Source organism: Gavialis gangeticus, unplaced genomic scaffold (assembly GCF_001723915.1).
Source record: "Gavialis gangeticus isolate Ggan-Ray unplaced genomic scaffold, GavGan_comp1, whole genome shotgun sequence".
Lineage (NCBI taxonomy): Eukaryota > Metazoa > Chordata > Crocodylia > Gavialidae > Gavialis > Gavialis gangeticus.
In genome coordinates, this window is record NW_017729014.1 from 22,731,672 (window position 1) to 22,752,844 (window position 21,173).

Below are 21,173 nucleotides of genomic sequence, written 5' to 3' on the forward strand. Positions count from 1 at the left end.
GCCCTTGGGGCCGGGTTGGAGACCTCCCGGGGCGGAGACTGCACCGCCTGGACCCTCACCCTCCCTCGCTGCAGCCTGAGCCCATTGCTCCTTGTCCTGCACCTGCCCCACTGAGGACAGCCCGGCCCCATCCTCTGTGCAGCCCCGCTGCAGGGAGGTGCAGGCTGCTGTTCAATCCCCCTCCCTCTTCTCTTGGCCAGTCCTGTCGCCCAGCCCCACAACCATTTCCACTGCCCTCCTCCAGCGTGTCCACCTCCTTTCTGTGCTGAGGGGCCCACAGCTGGACACAGGCCTCCAGATGTGGCCTCCCCAGTGCTGAATAGAGGGGAAGACTTGATCCCTCAACCTCCTGGCAAACGCTCCCGTGCAGCCCAGGATGCCGGTCGCCTCCTTGGCACCAAGGGCGCACTGCTGGCTCCTGTCCAGCTTCTTGTCCCCTCTCCCCCCAGGTCCTTTTCTGCCCAGCCCAGTGCAGCTAAGCAGCAGCTCTGCAGAAAAGGACCTGGGGGTGGCAGAGGACGGGAAGATGAATATCTTGCTCTCATATCCTGGAGCGGCAGAGAGGAGGCCAAGAGGAAGAGTGAGCTGGGTCTCACTTGGGTCCCCCCCAGCCCCCTTGCTCCTCTTCCCCCTGCAGCCTCCAGCGCTCAAGACGTAGGAAGCTGTGATGCAGAGGCCATGGCCCTCACTGCCCTACTCAACAGCTCCTGCTGCCCCTTTCCTCCAAGAACATGTCAGTGCCTAGGCAAGGAGCCGGGGGCACGAACAGCCCACGGAGGGCCAAAGCCACACTGGCCACCTTTCTCCTCTGCTCCCGGGCCAGCGGCACAGCCCCAGCCCAGGCGCCATCAGTGCTGCGCTTCGCCAAGGGAGCTTCGCTCAGTTGACGTTGGCGTCGGCTCGAGACTTGGCAGCCTGGAAGCAAAGGTCCCGAAACAAGCCTCCCTTTCACCTCGAGCCTGCTGGTACAAACACCGGCTGCGGCGGGAGCAGGAGCCCCTCCAGCTGCACTGGGACCTGGCCAGCAGGTGAAGGGGACCCCAGGTGACACGGGGCAGCATGGGCCCTGCCGCCCACTCCAGGGTGCATCTGTGTGTGGCAGCCTCGATGCTGAATCCTTTTCACGTCCATCACAGCCCGCCACGCTTTACCTGCCCAGCTCCCACGACCCCTGTGCCTGGGCACAAGCAGATCCTAGGGCATCGTGCATGGGCTGCAGCAAGGACTCTCCTGTACTAGGTAGGCCAAGGACACGGTACAAGTGGTCCAGAGCAAGAATAACCATCAGAGCCAACAGCCCTGCCTAGCCCCCTGCAGCCCCTGGCTCCTAAAGGAATGCAGCTGGCACTGTGGCTATTAGCCAGCTAGAGGTAATTAAAGCAATCAGAAGGTGGGAGGGATGACTACTGAGGCTCTCGGTGCAAAGTCGACAGGTATCACGGGAGTGCAGGAAGGTGAGGCAGCTGTTCCTGACAAATGTCAGCTCTCACGGTGTAGAACAAAGCCAGAGCCCGTGTGCGCATCGCCATGGTTACGTGTCATCAATATAAGCAATTAATCATAGTGTCACTCACCCTCGCTGCCATCCCCTGTGGGCGGCCTCCGCGCAGGTAGAAACAAACCTCATTTCACCTCTTACTGAAATGCAGCAACCTCTGGGGAGGGACACAGCCGCTGTGCCTCATCTTGCTTGATCTGCATGAAATGCAGCTACCTCTGGGGAGGGACACAGCCGCTGTGCCTCATCTTGCTTGATCTGCATGGCACACGGTTGTAAGGACAAGCAGAGAAGGTCAGAGTCCACGGGAGCAGTGGCCCGAGGCACTGGGGCAGGAATACAGGTGCTGTGGCTCTAGCCTGTCCAGGACTTCCTGCACTGATGCAGTTAAAAATGTTCCCATTTAAACTGGAGCCCTGGATCTCAGTCACCTCCTGGATGGGAGCAGTTCACACCCCCCTAGGAGCTATTGTTTTGGGGTGTTCCAGGAAATCCCTGGCTGCAATTTGGTGCTCAGTCTCCACAGATCTGCTACTGCTGATAGACCCAGGGTCAGCCCGAGACAGAGCTGCTCCTGTCTCTGGAGCTGTAGGGCCAGGGGTCTCATCCTGGCTCCTTGGCTTTCGCCTTGTTCCACCCTGCTCTGCAGTATATGGCTGTCTGCGTCCCTCAGCAGCATGCAAAACACTCAGGCTTCCCGTTGGGACCAATCCAACGATTTTTGGAGGCAGCTTGCTGCAGACCTGGTCGGCAACGGCATGGTTTTGTGTTAGACACAAGATGCAGCGTCACGCAGATGCGTCCTTTGGTGGGCATCAGAAGGCTCGTGGGGAGAAGCAGGTGAAGGTGCCTGATCTGGGAGCTGCACCGCATGGAGAACCACGGCTTTGAACCAGAAGGTCAGGACTGCGGGGGGGAGCCACAGACAGGCTCCAGGGGGATCTGAGCTCCCCGCAGCCCCTCTTAGACTGCAGTGGAGGGCTGCCATCTCTAGGTCCAGAGCAGGCCCCTTCTCTTCCCGGGGAGGGAACATCCCCAGGTAATCCTAGGTTGTTGGCACCCCATCCAGGCCCTTGCTCCTGCCCGAGTGGATTCCTGTAGCCTGGGGGCTGAGGCTGGGCTCAGCTGGACGTCTGTTGCTGAACTGCCTGCAACAGGCCTAGCTGGATTCCTTCCCAGACAGTCTCCACTGAGCGGGGAGGTAGGGGCCATACGAGCCCCAGCTTGCCAGGCTTCCTCCATCACCACCTGGCCTGCCCCTTGGAGCTGGGGAAGCAGGTGAGCTGTTTCCGGCACAACCTGGGTGTCAGAGGACAGAGTCCTGTGTCTCTTGACACGCCACGCACAGCAGTTTTCCAGCCATGTGCTTACACATTTAGCCCTGATGCATGGCTTGCAATCCTAAGGCCACGTGCAGCGTGGATGTGAAGAACCCACGTAGCTCCACCCGCACGGCTGCATGCTAAGAGCCCGCACGGCTGCCCGGGAGGTTGTGCTCTGGCCTGTGCATGGGGGCAAGTGAAGGCACTGACTAGTAGCCAGGCAAAAACCTCATGGCTAGTGCTGGGGGGGCAGGCTGGCTTATGTTTCAGTCCAGTGGCCTAGTAGCAAGGGCACTTTACTAGGTTCAAGGCTCCCCTGATCCAGAGGGGTTGGAGGCTGCAGCTCTCCAGCTCCCCTGTTACCAGACTCAAGCAGTAGACTACAGGCCAGGGATTATCCAGACCTCTCTCTGCTGCTCTCTTGGCAGCCGAGAGTGGGATGTGAGGCCAGGAAGAAGACAACAGGCACTTTTTTTTTCTTAATTTCATGTGTGGAGCCAAATCGGTTCCAAATTCTCTCGACGGAGCAGAGCTCAGCTGTTGAAGTCTGTGTGGCGCTACCCCAGCAAGTCTCTTCCCTCCTGCGGCTTCAGATCCTCCCAAACCCATGGCAGGCATCCTATGTGCAAGCCCCCAGCCCAGAGGCCTTGGCATTCATATGTCCCCTAGTCTCACTTGCCCTTGTCCAAAAGGCCAAAGGAGCAGGCTGGAGGGAGAGCCCGACAGCAATCCCCCATCCCCTTAAATTGTGTAGCCGCGATCCTCACACTTGGAGGCAGTCTGCTTCAGTGCAAGGGGCAGGCCTTCACCTTGTAACTGCACTGGGTCATTCAGGGCTGGGAAGAAGGGGATCTCCCCTGCCAGGTCAGTAAAACCATCCTGGGATCTCCCCTGCCAGTTTAAGAAGACAACAAGACTGAGGGTGCGTGGTTCAGGGAGGGGATGCTGTCCTGGGAAGAGCAGGGCTAGAAACGCCCCTGCACTGCCCTCCACCCCTGCCAGCCAGACTGCTACATGCAAGGGGCAATGGCTTGGCCTCGGGAGGGGTCTGGATGACGGGTGCTGGTTGGAGCCCTGTGCTGGGAAGTTGGAGAGAGGTGCATACATGGGTTAGGAGGCCTCGAGCCTGTTTCCCACGTCCGGAGCAAACGCCCTGACTACAAAGCTGCTGGCTTGAAGCAGGAGGACACTCCGCAATTTCAGGACGTGCCCAGCCACAGCTGTAGCAAATCCTCCTTTGCTGCGAGGGCGTGCACACATCCGTGCCGCACAGGGAGCAGGACTGCACACAAATGTGGTGGTAACATGCTTGGGAAGTGCCAGCTGGGCATGAAAGTGAAACAGAAGTGTGCCCTCGTCTCCCAGGTCCCTTCCCTGCCCACGGTCAGGAGCGGGAAGGGAGGAGGACGAATGCCGGAGATAGCGCGGGACTGGCTGCTGCCCTGCCAGGGGCCAGGTAAGTATCTGAGATGCCTGCAAATGAGAGGGGAAGCGCTCTGCTTGGCTTGCAATGGGAGCCCACGAGATAAGGGAACCCAGGGACATCCAGCTTGGAAGTGTCAGCCACCTGCCTTCCCCACCATCCCTGGGGCTGCTTCTGCTCCCCGCACCGCTGAGCCTCTCTGGACCGGGGGGGATAGAGATCTAAAGAGTATGAACAACGGAGCGCAGACAAATATCTCATAAAGGATGTAAATGAGAGAGACGCAGCACCAGCTAAGCCCCGGGACCCGGCTGATCCAAACATGGGGCTAGGAGCTGGCTCGTGCATGACTTCTGTACCTGGAGTCAATTGATTGCCAATTAACTCCGTGTAGTTAACTCGTTTCTCACGGCTGGTGCGAAGGCTCCCCTCAGGTTACAGCCATTTGTTCTCTGCTACGCCAGCCTTTACAAATATGATTACTGCCTGGACTAAACTGGTGAGACGCTTGCTCCGGGCACCGGAGTCTAATTAGGAGAGACTGTGTCTGTGTGCGCATGGGTGTAAGAACACAGTGGGATGTGTGCGTGTGTGTAAGAGAAATCAGTGTGCGCACACGTGTGTGTAAAAGAACACAATGTGCATGTCTAAAAAGTGTGCACGCGTGTAAGAGAAATCAGTGCATGCACGTGCGTGTGTGTATGTGTACGAGAAATCAGCGTGCACGTCTTTGAGGATCCATTAGGTGCTCACGTGTGCAGCTGTGAACGTTCAGCATTGATCTCTGCTGGGAGCCGAAGGGGAGGATGCTCATGCAGCTCTCTCCCCCGATCGGATGACTCTTGAAATCCCACTTTGGGGGTTTGCTTTAATGGGCTGTTCTCTTCCCCCTCCCCCTCCCCCTCCCCTGATGCTTCCCCTTCTCCAGCAAGGGCATTAGCAATGCACAGGCTGCTCTGGTGACCCGACTGAGCAGCAAAGCAGATGCGTCTTCTCAGCACCCCGTTCTACAGCGGTGGAAAGAGGCAATGATCAATGGGGTGACTTGCCCAAGGCTAAAGTGGGAGTCAGTGGCAGGGCCGGGATTAGATCCCATCTCCCATGGGTCTCAGCATCACCAGAAAGCTCAGATGTGGGGCAAGGAAGGGACATGGCCAGATGCTGGGTGAATGGGACACGGCAGCCTGGCAAAGCATGCAATAGCCCCCCTGACAAAGTCTCTGTGCTTGGAAAAGATGCTCACACTGAGTCCGCACGTGAACAGCCCCCAGGAGCTGGCGCAGAGCTGAGCTCCGGGCATTTTGCAATGGAGCAAATTAAGTGGGATATTTCAGGAAGCACCTGGGGGCAGCGGCAGGGGAGCTGAGCACAGTCCGTCTCTGCAAAATGTCATTTATGAAAGGCTAACAACAGCCCCGGTCCAGCGACTGAGTTGCTCCCACCCTGCCACGGGACTCGGTGCACGGCTGCCCACCCGGGGACGGAAGAGCTGGGGAGACGCAGACACCCAGAGCTCGGGCAGAGGAAGGAGGTCCTGCTTACGGGCTGCGGCGGGGAGGGCAGGGAAGGTGCAGCGCTTTGCCGAGTCTGAGCTGACGACCCATATCTGGGAGGGGGGATCGGCGCCGTTCGAGACTGGAGGCGAGCGTGGAGCAGAGGCAGATTGGGGAGCCCACGTCACAGAGTTGCACCACGGAGACACAGCACCCGGGGGTCACCAAGCACTGCTCAGGACCTTTGCCAGGGCTGAGCTCCCAAGGTGCCAAGGTGATGTAGCGCGCTGCAGGGAGTTTGGAGATGGCCGCGGCCTGCGTTACGAGGGTCGCTGCATCGGGTGCATCGGATCTGGCTCCGTGGGGCTGGGACAGAGCAGTGTGTCGATCTGCCGGCCTCCAAGTGGGAAGAGGGGGTTTGATGGTGTCTGGGGGGTTACGGTGGAGACATGAACAGCACTAAGGAAGACAAGGGCCCGCAGAGCAAGAGGAACAGCCAGGCAGGGAGCAGCGAAGGCGCGGGAGCAGCCTGCTGAAGGATGTGGTGGGACGTTAGACACGACTAATGCCCTCGGCCCAAGAACAGGTGGGCTCTGCCGCTTTGCTGGCTGCGAGACCGGGCAGTGCAGACTGGCAGGGGCTGTGGGCACAGGTCAGGCAGCCCATCACATGCTTTGCTGGTCGTGAGTTTGTCAAGCTCTCTCTCATCTGCTCCACAAAGACAGGCCAGCATTGCATGGGGCAGCTGGGAGAGGCTGGGCCTGTGGGGTTGAGCCCACAGAGACGGACACATGCAGGGGGGGCACCAGGAGCTGCAACGGGAACCGGGATGCAAGAGCATGCCCAGGTATTTCAAGCTACAGATTTACTACTGCCACTTTCAGGAGCCCCTGCAGGCAGGACTGAAGGGCACTGGGGCGATGTGTGGAGAGCTGATTCAGGGGCTCCACGACTAAGCCCAAGAGAGAAGGGAGCTTAGAGCTGGGAACTGCAACGGTGAACCCCCCCATGCAGCTGGCAGAAGGCAAGACAAGAGAGGCCGAGTCTGCAGAGGAGATGGCTGGATGGAGAGGCCGAGCTACAGAGGCATGGGAAGGTTTCAGCATAGCCCAGGGATGGAGGGAAAGAGCCTGCGTCTTTCAAGCCTCTGCTAATGGGGGGGACAAGACATGGCACCCCCGAAGAGCGATCCAAGGAAGCCCGTCTCCAAACATCTCCCCACCAAAGCCACGGGGAGTCTTTCTACTGGCTCTGAGCCCAGCCCCTGCAGGAAGGACCCAACCAAGCTGATGGTGTCGGGACAGGACGACGCCGGCCTGGCAAAGCAAAACAAAGCAAGCAGATGAAGTGCTTGCAATAGGCCCCGGGGCTCAGAAGGGAGCGTGCACACAAATCCCCTAGGCAGCAGCCTCAGAGTGCCCTTGAATGCTAGACCCGTGTCTCCTGAGTACTCATTCTCACCCAAAAGAGACCAAAATGTGGGTCAGAGAGAGCACGGCCAAAGCAGTGCCGACTTCCCCTCTTGCAGGGGCACAGACCCAAACGCGGCAGTGATGCCCAGAGGCGGCAGTTTCGCCCTCCCGCATCAGTCTGGGACAACTTCTTGCTGTCCCCTGCTCCTTCCAGCCTCAGGGTCGGCCTGAATGCCCTGCCCTCTAGGTAACCACCAGCACCAAGCAGGGGCAAGGAGCCACGGGCTCCCACAGCTGCAACAGGTCCCATCTGCCCCCGGAGGGTTGCCCAGACCTGCAGCTGCCCTCATTTCCCTTGCAAATGGTGCCAGGGGCTGGAAGGCACAGAGAGCAGAGGGGAGCGGGGTTTGGACAGGAAGGTGTGACCCAAGTGGCTCTCAGGTGCATGCAATGCCCCCTACCCTAGCACCTTCCCTGGGAGCTGAGCTGGCGCCGGGGCCCAGCAGCGCAGGAAGGACCGCAGTGTGTTTCCGACGATAACCAACGATAACCAACTGTGACCTGTGGGGGCCAGCCCTGCAGCCAACACTGAGCAACAGCCCCGCAGCTACAGGCCCATGCAGCCTCCCCCTGACCAGGAGAGACGCCATGGGGCCAGCTAAGCATCCCCAAACCACCCAAGTGAAAAGCCAGCCCCTCAGATCCCAGAAGGCAAGCTGGAGGAAAGCCAGGGTCACTGCCCTACAAGCCTACAGGAATCTCAACCCGGTGCATCTGGGCTGGGGGTACTACACTCATGACATCTCCACACCCCCCACCAGCCGCAGAGCAGCAGCATTGATTCAGGAGATGGACACTGAGGCCTGGGGAGGGAAAGGGACTTGCCCAAGGCTGCACAGCAAGTCAGTGGCAGGGCTGGGAGTGCGACTCTGTGGCCCTGCCTCTCACCCATGCATCCTGTGTGGAGAGGGGGGGCAATCCCTCCCCTGATGACCTGGAGCTTCTTCCCGAAGGGTGAACGGATCAGGCCCCCGGCACGTTCGTGACTGGGGTACGGGTGTCGGGGGCACTATGCAGAGGTGATTCATCCAGGGGGGTGGGGAGGAAAAGCTGGGCAGCTCCTTACCTTAGGGTAGCGGGGAGCAGTGTGGGGGGGAGCAGAGTCCACCCGGGGCAGCTCTACGGCGTGTGAGAAGAGCTGGCTCGGCCCATTGTTCTTCCTGCAAGAGAAGAGAGACGCGGGTCACTGTCCAGCCCCTGCAGCCCGGGGGCCTGGGGCGTTTAACAGGCCCCGGGCAGGGGCTGCCCACGGAGACAGGCCACGTGACCGCGATCCCCAGGCCACACCGAGAACCAGCGCCTGGGCGAGGAGGGCACCGGGCCGCAGCGGGCCGGCCTTCCTCTGCTGCAACCCCCGTGGCTTGGGGCCCCCGCAGCAGAAAGCAGCAGTGCAGGCGGCTGGCGCAGCGCAACTGGAGCCGCGCTGCCCGCTGCATCGGGTGGTAGCAGGCGAACAAGGCGGCGAATAGATTGGCACTACCAGGAGATGCAGCCGCGGGGAGAGCTGGCTGCCGTGTGACAAGGGGCTCCAGATGGCCCCTCCACCGCTTCAAGGGGCAGGCGCGGGCACGGGACAGAAATAACCCCCAGCCTCCGAGAGCCCTGCAGCAACCAGAGCTGCCGGTCTCTGGCGCACAGCTGGACGCCCCAGGGATGCTCTGGATCCCAGGGCAGCAGTGGAGGCTGCCCCCAGCCTGAAGATCCTACGGGAAGGAGCGCCGTGCCCGCCGGCAGTCTTGACCTTCCCCTCCCTTGGGCGCGCAGCCACGCGGGCCGCCCAGAGGCGCACAGACAAAGGCGAGCTCCCAGCAAGGGTCACGCTCTGCTCTCAGGGGACGAATCCTGCTTCACACCAGAATCTGGTTTTATACCGGGCTGTGGTTTGCTAGGGGTGAGTAGCCCTGGCAGGGTACTGCCAGCGTGAGAGCCCCCTGTGCCAGGCGCTGTACGAACAGACGGGTCCCATCATGAAAAGCTTATGCTCTAGCTAGGCGAGATGGGCCCAGGAGGGGAAAGCGAGGCACGGCGAGGTGAAGTGATGTGCCCAGGGCACTGAGCCCGCTGTCTGGGACCCAGAGCTGTGTTGCCCCCCACAGCACTCCCTCCCCCGGGACCACAGCTGTGCCCGCCCCAGCCACCCCCTGCCCCACAGTGCCTCTGGCAACTGCCCCAGCCTGCGACTGAGAGCCAGGGTGGGCATGTGCCCCCATCCCTGCTCGGCCCAGGGGCACAGCACAGGCTTGTGAACTGCCTGCAGCTGTCTCCAGCCCTGCATATGCCTGGATCCCAGCGGGAGGCAGCCACGCAGCAAAGCCCCGTGCTCCCCTGGCCAGCGGGGCTGTGTCTGCGAGTGGGAGCAGGCTGGGATATTTCGCAGGCACCGCGCTCGCCATCTGGGACTCCCCGCTGATTTGCAACTAAGCCGGAAGATTGGGATGACCCAGAGGCCAGTGAGCTCTGCCTGGCACGAGCGTGCGGCACCAGCACGGCTTCAGAGCCGCTCGCGGGGTAGCTCCTATGTGACAGGCGGGGAAACCGAGGCACAGCCAGGGGAAGGCCCGGATCTCGGTCCCACAGGCCGAGCCAGAACCCAGCTGTTTGGAGGTCATGCACCTACGACACTTTTAAAGACCTTGGCAGGGAGACCTAGACTCAGGGAGGGGTCAGGCGCGTCTCACAACCACCCCAGGCCCAAATCCATGCAGCCGGGTCTCTGCATGTTGCAGGCAGGTGCCTGGAGTATCCTGGGTGCAGCCACCATTTCCAGCTGTGCCCGAAACCATCCATGCGGCGGGAGCTTGGCGCCCTCCCCTGGGCTCAGCCGGCCTGCGGCGAGGGCAGAGCTGGCCCCTGCGAGCATCGCACAGTGCAAAGCCGAGCCGACCAGGGAGCCATTTAACCCTGCAGAGTGATCTCAGGGGCAGCTCGGCCAGGCATTGCCCAGGCCCCCCTGGCTGTCACCCCAGGGGCACACGCAGACTGTATCCTCTCTCCACCTGGAAAGCAACTCGCGGGTCCTGGTAGATGTGAGGGATCCATGAGCCCAGCTGGAGATGGGGAGGCATGTGATGGGCAAGCCCATGATGCTGTGCTCTGCCAAAGCCCCTCGAGGCTGCGCCCAGCTCGGGTGCCCTGCTGCGACTGCAGACCCACGCAGCCCTGTCTCCCCTGGGCAGCCCCCGGCAGCTGCAGTCAGGTCCCTCTCATGCAAAACCAGGGTGGGGGGCTCTCCTGGGGCACCGAGGGGCTGTACCCACAGGGCAAACGCCCTGGCCGCTGTGTGCCATCCTCCTCCCCCGTGCCACTTCCCAGGACCCCCTTACACCCAGCAGCCACGCACCACAGGAGCTTGTGAGCGTGCAAAACCTCTGTGCTCTGCCGGAGAAGGCTGTGCTGAAGCGATTGTTAGCATGCCCGAGGGGCTCCGTGCCAGCCCCGCACCCCCCCGCACGCACACATGCGCTCCACAGATGCATGGAGGCGAGCAGCCCCGTGGAGCAGGCGGGCAGGAGAAGGCGCTTCCCCGGCACTTCTCTCTAGCGGAGCCGAGGCCGGAGGGGGTGCCGCACGTGCCCCACAACCACGATGCCAGGCGGCATCGCTCAGACCCACAGCCATGCGGCAGCCCCGAAACAACCCAGTGCTGAAGCTGCCCAGCACTGAAGCGTGGTGCTGAGGCAGTGGCGCCCAGCACGCCAGTGCAAACACGCGAGCCCTGGCTGCCCTCGGCCACAAAGTACCAGAGCTGCGAGCCCAACGCCACGATGCAGCGCCCACGGGGTGGGGGCACAGGAGCAATTCGAGCTCCCTGTGCGTGCTGGCGCGGCCGGACTGCGATGTTACAGAGCCGCAGCAGAGGGGCAAAGCCCAGCCCCAAAATCAAACGCTCCTTGCCCCTGGAGCAGGGCCTATTTTGCAGCCCGGGTCCTGCTCGCTGAGCCCAGTGGGCAAAAGGGCGCTGCACCGCATGGCACAGACATTGCAGAGGTGGAGGGGCCGCGGGGTGAAGCCTCCTTGCCACCCCGATCTCCAGCTGACAGGAGCTCCTGCCCCAGCCTGGCGGGGCAACAGCTCCGAGCTGTGTGCGGCCTCACCAGCACCCCCGGGGCAGGCAAGGGGGAGAGACCCCCATGGTGCCACGGCTCAGCCCGCAACACGCCAGGTCACCCCTGCCTCAGTCCTGCGCATGGGGAGGTTTGTGGGCCTCTGGGGGGCCCTGAACACTAACCACTAGGCCAGCTGGTGGCTAAGCACTGATCCGCGGCCCAGGGCTGTGGGTTAAGACCAGGGCCAGGCCCCCACTGAACTGCAGACGTGGGGGCCACAACCCTGGGATGACCCTGGGGCCCGGCCCTGTCCCTCCGCGGCGACTGGCATCCAGACAGCAGGACGGGGCTGGAGCGCTCCATGGACACCCGGCCCCATGTCCCTGCCCCTCCCAGCTCAGGACCTGGGGGCAGGCACCTGCTGGACCCTGTCGTGACCTGGTCTATCCCGCTGCAAAGGATGTGGGACCAAGGAAAGACTCCCGGCAAGGCCCTGGCTGGGATGGGCAGGGGGGGAGGGCCGGGAGGGGCATCACCTGCCCCTGCAGCGAGGTTCCCACCTGGCCCCCAGGCTGCAGAGCAGGCTTGGCAGTCCCCTGCAGCCCAGGGGTGGGAGCAAGGGGTGCCCGGCTGCTAAGGGCATGGGGGGGGGACAGGAGGGGCAGGGTGTCCCCGATCCCCCCCTTCCAGATGCCCACCATCACAGTTTCGGGTGCCCCAGGCAGGGAAGGGGTAACCTGGCATCTCCCCCCAGCAGCGCCCACCCCAGCCGCACCCCGCGCGGAGCTCACGTACCCGCAGCTGGCCCCAGCCCCAGCGCTCCGGTGCCCGGCAGGGAGCTCCGCCCCAGGCACGGGGATGCTGGCAGCCGCTCCGCCTTCCTCCGAGGGGCGGGGGACCGAGAAGGGATGCTCTTGGGCACGGCGAGCCGCCTGCTCCGGGGACAGCTCCTCCTGCTCTGCGCACAGGACACCCCTGCGGACAGGGGCTTGCTCACATCCTTGAGACCCCCCGGGATCGCCGGGCTGCCAGCCGCCGTGCCCACAGCGAAGGGGGTGCAGGGCGAGGGGCTGGGCCACCCTGCAGGCATAGGGCTGCAAAGGGGGGGATCTGTACCCTGTCCCCTTGTTATGGTCACCGCGGCTGTGACGGCTCCCCTCCCCAGTGCCCTGCAAGGCCGAGACCTCCGTCACCCCGTCCTGGAGCCAGGCCCAGCTCCTGGGCAGGACACCTGCTTTCCCCAAACATCACTGGGGGTAAAACACAGGCCGGATCCTCCCTGCACTGCCCACGGGGCTCCAGGATGGACTCCTTTGTGCAGGGAAAGGCTGCGGGGGATTTTATTCTGCTGTTTAGCTGCATTTGCGATGAGAAGGCTCCGGTGATCTCCGCGCCCTGGACCCCGAAGCACCCCTGCTTTTTACTGGCAACGGCAGCCTTTGCTTCCCATCTCACACTGCTACGACGCCCCCGGCTGTGCCATTCGCCTGAGCCTCCTGGACTCGAGCCCAAGCCGGCAGCTTGTGCGGAAGAGCCGGCACCAAGAGTGCGGAGGCAGCGACGGGCTCTGACTGGGCTTGGACCCTGGAGCGGGGCAAGAAGCCATGCGGGACTGACATGGAGGACCCGGCGCGCTATTAAACAGCAGCCATGTTCCACCCCAGAACAGGCTGCATTTTGGGAGGGGGAGATGATTAGCTTGCACGCCGTGCGAATCGAACTGCCTAAGCCGCTGAGGGCTTGGACTGAAGCCCTTTGCAATGGAAGATGGCAAGACCCGACTCTTCTGCCCTCACCTGAGGTGCTGCAAGGGACTCCTTTGGGGTTATGCAAGTCTGGGCCAGTGGTATTATGAATGTCTCACCCCACAGCACCGTTTCCCCTGAGGTCTGAGTGGTCTCTCTCTGCCCCGGCCTCCACCGCACTCCCAGCCACTACGACTCGCTGCACAAGGAGGTATCCCCTGGCTCCCTGCCCGGCACCCTTGTGTGCGGACAGGCAGCTCCTAAGTGTCTCGTCCCCAGCCAGCTGGCCAGAGCCACCTTCCTCGCTGAGACCAGACCACTCCGAGCACAAGTGATGCTTGCCCAGCCAGGAGCCCACCTGAAATTAAGCAGCCCACGTTCGTTAGGTGTGGAGACGCCGCAGCACAGCCCTCGGTGCAGCTGCAGCCTCCGCTGTGCAGGGACCTCTGGAAGGAGCAACCGCAGCATGTTCCCAAGGCCTGAGCATCCCTCAGCGCCAGGCCCCGGCAGGACAGGCTTTTAATTAAAAGGAATGAATGGAAAAACCTTCAGGCTTCTCCGGGACAGGCCGAGGCAGCCAGCAGCCCATCGGGCAGGGGTCGGAGCCCTGGGGACCACCACCAGGCACCCTCAGCTCCAGCCCCTGGTGCATGGAGGAGAGGGAAGGTTAGGGCAGGAGCCAGGGAATTAGGCGCCTGGCATGTCCTAGGGCTGCATTCGGAAAGCGTGGCCAGGGGAGGAGACCTGGACTCCTGGCTGAGGGCGGCCTGGTGTGGGGGAGCAGCAGGGCCTCCATCAGGAGCCTGCAAGTAGGCGGCAGCTCCTGCTGCTGGCGTGGGGAGGTGGCTCTGCTGAAAGTCCCTGCCCCCACAGAGGGGCTCTGCACGGCTGCAGGAGGCTGCATCAGATGCCGCAAGGGCACGACCTGAGTGCCGGGCTGTGCCCCCCCGGGCTGGGGTGGAGCCTGTGACCGGGAATCGCTCAATGGATAGGAGCCGCCACCCCAGACCTCAACCTCAGGTCTCAGCAAAGCCAGCCTCCGAGAGCACCGGCACGCATCAGGACGCAGGCCCAAGCATTTGCTTCCCTGTCCTGCTACTGACCTGCTGCACGGCCTTGGGCAAGTCAAGCAATTGCTATGTGCCTCAGTTTCCCCCTCTGTAAAATGGGCACCATCCGTCAGCTGGCTGGTCTGCCAAGACAGCGGCCTCCCCAGGGGTATCAGCACAGACCGGGTATTGGTTTCCCTGTAACGTAAGCGATAGGAGATGCTTCCTCATCTGGGGTTTGTCCCCAGTTTGGGGGGCTCGTTTCACCGCTGGTTTCTATAAACCCTGCTACAGGGGAAAACTTCTTCACTTGAGGAGCATCGGCACAGGGCTGGCCTGGGTCCAGCTGCGTGGTACCCAGGCGGGCCAGGGGATCTAGCAGCGCAATCAAGGAAGGAGCTAAAGCACTCTGGGCTGAGCGGTCCCTATGGTAACCGGAGGCAGCCACGACGAACCTCCGCTAATTGATTGACAATTATAATTGGATAAGCGCGTAATGATGGTGACAAATCACGCTGCGAACCGCAGCCATCTGCGCGGCTGGCAGGGAGGGGGATCCGTCCCGTCCCGTCGCGCCTTCCCGCAGAGCTCCCTGCGCCTGGAGGAAGGACAGCGAGGGCCCGGTCCCCACACAGGGCTCCTTCCCCTCTGGCCCCGGGCCTGCCCCAGGGCAGCCACCCAGCGACCAGCCTTCGCAGCTCTGCGTCCCATCCAGCACCCCTGGGACCCTGCAGGTCTCCGGCTGTCGTGATGCAGGACGGCATCCGTGCCCAGCTCCGGCCGGAGCCCGGCTGGCCATTTCTGATGTCGATGCAGAGACCGGAGCAGTCCTCAGGCCGGCTGTGCTGCTCCATGTGGCCTCCAAAACCGCGATGGTGCAAGAGGCATGGCGGGGGGGTACTGGGATGGGCCTGGTCTCCCCGCACCCCTGCTCAGCGGGGCTCTCCCCAGCCAGGGAGATGCCAGGCCCCTGCTCTGGGCTCTCCTTCAGCTCTGGGGCTGTCTGCTCTGCATATGCAAATAAGCAAACAAGATGCTTGTTTGTTTCTGTAGTGACGGGGCGCTGCAAGGCAGCAGACCCAGGCTGCGGCACTCCCCGACCCCACGCATCTCCTCCGTCAGTCACTGCGCCCTCCTCCCAACTGGCACAAGGGGGGCACGGCTCCCTGCCCAGCACCTCTGTTGTTTCCGTCGGGCCTGCTGGTCACAGCAGCCATCGCCTCCGTCCCCCTTTCCATCCACGGGCCTCAGAGCAATTGCACCGCTCTGTTTACAGAAGGGGAAACTGAGGCATGGGATGATAGCGTGGTCAGACAAGCCAGATCTCACGCCCCCTTAGCTTGGCCCATGCACCCCCCAGCCCCATCCGCCTGGCAGCTGAAGCCCAGGCGCTCCCCGCGCTAGATGAGCGAGGTTGGTTGTTTCGTGCCCTCCTCTCCCTGCCCAACTCTTCCGACTTCTCGCTGCCCAGAACGGCTCCTCCCTGCCGCAGCATCTGCAGCCGGCCCCTACCTGTGAATGCCAGAGAGCTTCATAGGCGCAGGGGCAAATCCTTCCTGCCCCCACGATGCCTGCTAGGCCATACCCACGAGCTCTGTCCTGTCTTGCTGATGCTGCGGGGTCAGCGAGGAGTGACCCCGTTGGCACGGCCTCGGGAGAGGAGGCAGCTGTCAAAGCCGGCCTGGCTGGAGCCGCGGGAGAGCGGCCCCCGGCCCCCGGCCCCCGGCGGGATTTGCCGATAAGTCTCGCTGACGGGATTACCGGCTTGCAGCTAAGCGTGCAGCGAGCTTCCAGAAACAAAGCCATCTGATGCAATACATGCACCTGATCCTCCCCGCTCGCGGCTGCAGCCCATCTGCAGCACAAAGCTGATTGCCACAAAGCCTGCCCAGCCTGGGGGGGTCGGACACCAGACGCAACACCAGGCGCAGCGGTGCTCAGAGATGGGCCGTCACGTGGCAGCGTCGTGAGCTGCGGGCCGCGGCATTTCCTGGGGTCTGCCTGGCCCTAGGCGATGGGGATCCAGCCCTGCGCGCACGCCAAGGGCCGCCGTTCACGGCATCGCTCGCATTTGCAAAGACGTGCCAGTCACGACAGCCTTGTTTTGCTTTGATGCTCGCTTACAGGTGGGCATGCCCAGGGGACAGCTGGGTAGGGGCTGTCTTGCAAGATCGGCTCTTCCCTCCTCTGCCTTATCCGGTGTTACCAGCTCTGGGACAGGGGCTGCTTCTTGCCCCGGCTCCGTCCTGCACGATGCAGCCCCAGGCACCACGGAGCAGCACAACAACAATCCCTGCCTCTTCGTCCCTCCGACCTCTGGGCTGCTCCTATTTCCAGCTCCCGGTGCCTGCAATCGAATAGGCACCGACGAGGTCCTGGACGCAGGCCCCTCTCTGCAATCGCCGCTGGGTCCCCATCCTGAAAACAGGTGACTTTGGAGCAAAGGGCCCTGAATTAGGCCCTGCGGACCCGCAGCACGCCTCCCGCTTGCCTCACAACGGCTGTCTCGCTGCTGTGATCGTGCCCCCGCCACCTGCTAGCACCAGGTCCTGGAGGGGGTGGCACCCAGCTGGCATCCTCTCTGGACACGTGGAAGTTGCCAGGCCCTGGGAAGGATGACCCAGGCCTCCCGGTGCTCAGTGACCTGTGGGTTGCTGCATCTCCCGGGGTCTGCCTGGCCCTAGGGGACTGGGATCCAGCCCTGAGCACACGTCCAAGGGCAACCATTCACAGCATCGCTCACATTTTCAAAGCTAGGGCAGTGACTTGGAAGCCGGGATCCCATTGACCATGAAGGAGTCTTCAGGTCTGAGTCACTTTGACAAAACAGATCCCAGGGGCCTAAGTCATGTAGGATGAAATTTCCAAAAGGACTGAGGCACTAAAAAATTCATATAGGTGCCTCGTACGATTTCCAGGGCTGGGCACCTCCTCCCCTTGGCCCTAGGCATCTGAATGGAGACGGGGAGCTGTGTTGTCCTTTCTGCAGACGGTGTGCGCGGGCCCAAGCGAGCACATGCGTGTGTGCGCGTGCATGCATAATGTGTGGGTGTGTGTGTGTCCCTTGCCGCGGCTTGTCCCAGTTCCCTGTGCCGGGCGCGCCGGCTGGCAAGCTCGCTCCACGCTCCTGCAGCAGTCGAGCAGAGCCGGAGCCGAATCCCTGGCTGATGCATAATGCATCAAAACCTGCCTCTCGCTTTCTGTTCCCGGCTGCATCCCAGCGAGTGCCTGTCGTGGGGCTCCAGTTCACACGCAGCTCAAACACTATGCCAATGTGCGCCCCGTCGCACCAGACCCACGCCCCGGTCCGGAGCCGCATGAAACCTAAAAGCTAGTGAAACCCAGGGTGGATTTGAGCACCTCCTCCTTGGGCTCTGGCTAGTCACCTGGTGCTGAGCCTGCCGTCCCCCTCCAGCTGGTTGATTTTTCCTTTGCTGCTGCTGGCGCTGGCCTCGCTGCGGCATGGGATGGACCCGGTCCCTGTCGGCTCTTTTACTCCCCTGCCCAGGCTGGCCCATTTCCCCGCTCCATGGTCCTCCAAGCCCAGGCGACACTATGCCTTGGGTACGTGGCTCACATGCAAGGGAGCGCCTCCGGGTGCCTCGGGGCTCTCCCTGTGCCCTGGAGGTGGGGTAGGGGGGCACCCACCTGGGACGTGGCATCGACTGAGTCCCATGGTGGGAGAGGGTTGGAGGAGAAAGATCCCCCCTGCTCCCCAGACAGATGACCCGTGCCAGAGACAGTCGGGGCCCTTGCAGCAAGCCGCTCTTCTATCCTGTCCCATGTTGCCTCTCGAAGCCGGGTCCTTGTCCCCTGACTCGGGGCAGGCAGTCGAGAGACGCCGGGGAAGCGGGCGCAGCTCCACGCTCAGACGGGAGCCAGGGGAGGCTGCTGTGTGCTGGAGCAGCCCCAGGGCTGCTCAATCTCACACCAAGGCTCCCAGTCTGGGAGGCACGAAGCCAACTTTGTGGTTCCTTCTCCGACCCCAATGACCACGGGCATCTGACGCTGCAACCCTCATGACATTGCGGTACAGACACTCTCCTCTTTCTCTGCTTTCCTTCCTCTTTCTCAGGCTGTTTCCTTCCTCCCTGCCTTCCCCTCTGATCCAATCCAGGGCATTTCTAAGGCTCTATTCATCGTGCTATCTCAGCATCTGCGGCTCCCTCCTCCGGGATAGCTCTGCCGGTGGGAACGCGGCCTGGACGTGACTTGGGCCTGGTAACGCCATCAGGACCCGGGGAAGACAAGCAGCCCTGCACGTGCAATGCCTGTGAGTGCGTGTGGGGGGGTCTCTTTTCCCTCACCACCCCATCCACTTGAAGGGGTGCCTGTGGGCTCACCCCAAACCTCTGCAACCTTCCCCCCCTTGCTCCGCTGCTGGCTCCACGCGCCCTGTGATGCATCACGGGCTGCAGCGAGTGAACATTGGGAGGTGGCTGGGATGGGGGAAGCCCTGGGAGGATATTTCCAGAGCTGGGACGGGCGCCTCCCTGCCCCCTGGGCTTCTCTTGCACGCGCAGGACACAAGTGGATATCAGTCAAGCACCCAAACAGCTCCTTCCCCCAGCCGATCATTCCCCGCTATGCTTCACTGACCAAGCCCCTTGGGCAAACGGCTCCACGGAGAGGCCTGGCTTTCTGCAGCTCAACGCGGATAGAAAACTGCAAAAGCACCAACGACTCCGCCTCTCCGGCCTTCCTCGCCCTCCCAAAGGGATGGAGGTGCAAAAGTTGTCTCCTCTCCCAGCGGTAGTGCGAGACCAGGCTAGAGAAGGCCAGCCGACCCACCACTTCCAAGGAACAACAGCATTGCCTCGTCCCACATGCTGGCCCCGGGGTCGAGCCGGGCTGAGCCCCTCCGGCAAGATGCCGTAGGAGGAGCGCCACAGACAGTGCCGGCCCGGGGGGAGCTTCTGTGGCAAGAGGGGAGAAAGAGCCTGAAGCTTAATTCAGTGTCCACGTGGCCCCGAGTCCGTCCAGCACCTGGCGCCACGTGGCCTAGGCCCCTTCTCCTCCTCTGCTCTACAGCCACACAAATGCTGATGCCACGAACAGATGCGTGAACCCCTGCATCCAAGTCCCAGCTCCCTCGGCTCTGGGAGACCGGGGCCAGCCTCGACCCTGGGGAGCCCAGCCCAGCCCAGCCCAGCCCGGAGGACACGGCGAGGGGCTCTACCTGTCGTGCCTCCTCCTCTTCCGGGCACGGTACAGCAGGCCGATGAGGATGGCCAGCGCGCGCAGCTTGGTCCGTTTGGAGGGCATGGCGGGCTCCCGACGGGTGCAGCAGGGGCTGGGGGCTCTACGAACTCAGCCCCATCGGTCCCAATGAGCCAGGTCTCCTCCCAGGGCAGGCGCCCGCTCCTGGCTGCAGGGACCAAGGTGCCGCGGCACGTTTCTGGAGGACTCCAGCAATCCCAGCGGCTCCCTCGGGCCCAGGAGACCCCCCCTTTGCCAGGCAGCTGGGAGACCTGAGCCGGCTCAGCGTGCCTTGCTGCCTATTGCCAGCTCCCCTCCGGAGCTGGACGGCTAATGCAAGCTGGCCCCTCGCCGCTCCCCTCCCAGCCGCTTTGCACCGCGCTGTGCCCGAGCAAGCCCCCTCTGGCGCCGTGCAGCCGGGGCCACCCCCTCCCTTTGCTCCAGAGCTGCTTTATCTGGGCCAAGCCTGGGAGGATGGAGCACCGCTGGCCTGGATGGGACCGACGATGGGGAAACTTAGCAAGCCCTGAATGATGATCGGCCATCAGATCCCTCCAGCCCCCCGGCCCAGCCACGTCCTACAAAGCCACGTGGTCGCAGCCAATGCTGCCCAGCCGGCAGGGAGATGTTTGCGGTCTCCCTGACCGGACCAGCACCAGAGCCGGCTGCTCTGGGCGCCGAAGCCCCGGCTCTCTGCAGTGCCCCGAGGCACACGGAGCTGGCCCAGGGCAGGAAGGAGGAGCCGTCTGTCCGGATCGATCCCCAGGCAGGGGGGGACAGCTCGGCGCTCCGGCTGGGGGATTTTCTGCCTTTCAAGGCAGGCTTTGGAACAAATCCCTGGCCCGGTGCCTGGCAGGCGGGAGGGGGAAGGGGTGCAGCCCATTGATCTGATGCTTTTAATCTCAGCCGTTATCGACACGCCACAGCCGCGGGACGTGGGGAGCGAATGGGCCGGGAGGATTAGCCAGACAAAGGCAGCGCCTCCCGGTCCCCGTGGCCCCAGCGGTCCTCCCAGGAGGGCCACGGCCAGGAGCGCGTGCCAGCTCGCGGCGCCCAGGCCGGCAGGCAGCAGGGCTGGGTCTGCTCTGCGGGGAGCAGCTCCTTTGCCGGTGCAGCTCTGCGAGGCGCGGGACGCGAGGATGCAACCCTAACGGCACCAGCTAACGACCCACGAACCAGCCCCGTCAGCAGAGCAGCTGCGGAGGAACAAGCCTCGTGGCCCAGAGGCTGCGGCGGGACGGCCACCTGCCCTGAGCAGCTCTTGCCTTCAGTGCTAGCAGCAAGGCAGCGCCGGGTGCCTCCGACCAAGGGGTCAGGCACGGCCCGCCACGAGGGACGACTGGCCACAGGCAGACTCCAGTGGCCTTCTCAGGCCTTGCAGAGCAGTGGGGCTGGAAGGGAGCTGCGGGGTCACATCCAGTCCAAGGCCTGCTTGAGGCAGGGTCAGTGCTGGCCAAACCAGCCCAGACAAACCCGTCATCTAAACTCTTCGTACAACTGCCGCCAGCCCTCAAGTGGCACCAGACATCACACCCGGACCTGCCACAGCCGCCGACGCCTTGCTTGCGTGAAGGGGTGTTAATCGATGCTCGAGGGACACCAGGCAGAGCCCGTGCTCCTGGTACAGGGGAAGGCAAAACCCTCCATGTCGGTGCCTGTGGCAGAAAGCCACCTTGGTTTCTCCCCAATAATCTCTGCCCTGTGACACTGTGTTTTAAATCTCTGTGCTGTGACCATTCAATTAGGGTGGGCCCAGCACACAGGGGACCACACCCTCAGCCTGGCTCTTTAGGGAACTGGAGCTGGCTGCATCCCTGAGGGAGGGGAAACCTGCTCCCTCTGCCTACGTGACTTGCATCACTTACCTGGGTAAGGGGTTTCTACCTGAGGAGCTGGGATCTGCCCGGTAACAGGTGATGCATTTCA

General features: G+C 62.8%; 1 protein-coding gene across 1 annotated transcript in view; it reads right to left on the reverse strand.

Annotated features, from left to right (window-relative positions):
* The window catches only part of RAP1GAP (RAP1 GTPase activating protein), a 76,406-nt gene that overhangs the window by 40,616 nt on the left and 14,617 nt on the right, over positions 1–21,173 (reverse strand). Inside the window, exon 3 of the mRNA XM_019512012.1 lies at positions 8,275–8,368. Within this exon, the coding sequence (XP_019367557.1) occupies positions 8,275–8,368 (94 nt within the window). The remainder of the gene's footprint in view (positions 1–8,274; positions 8,369–21,173) is intronic.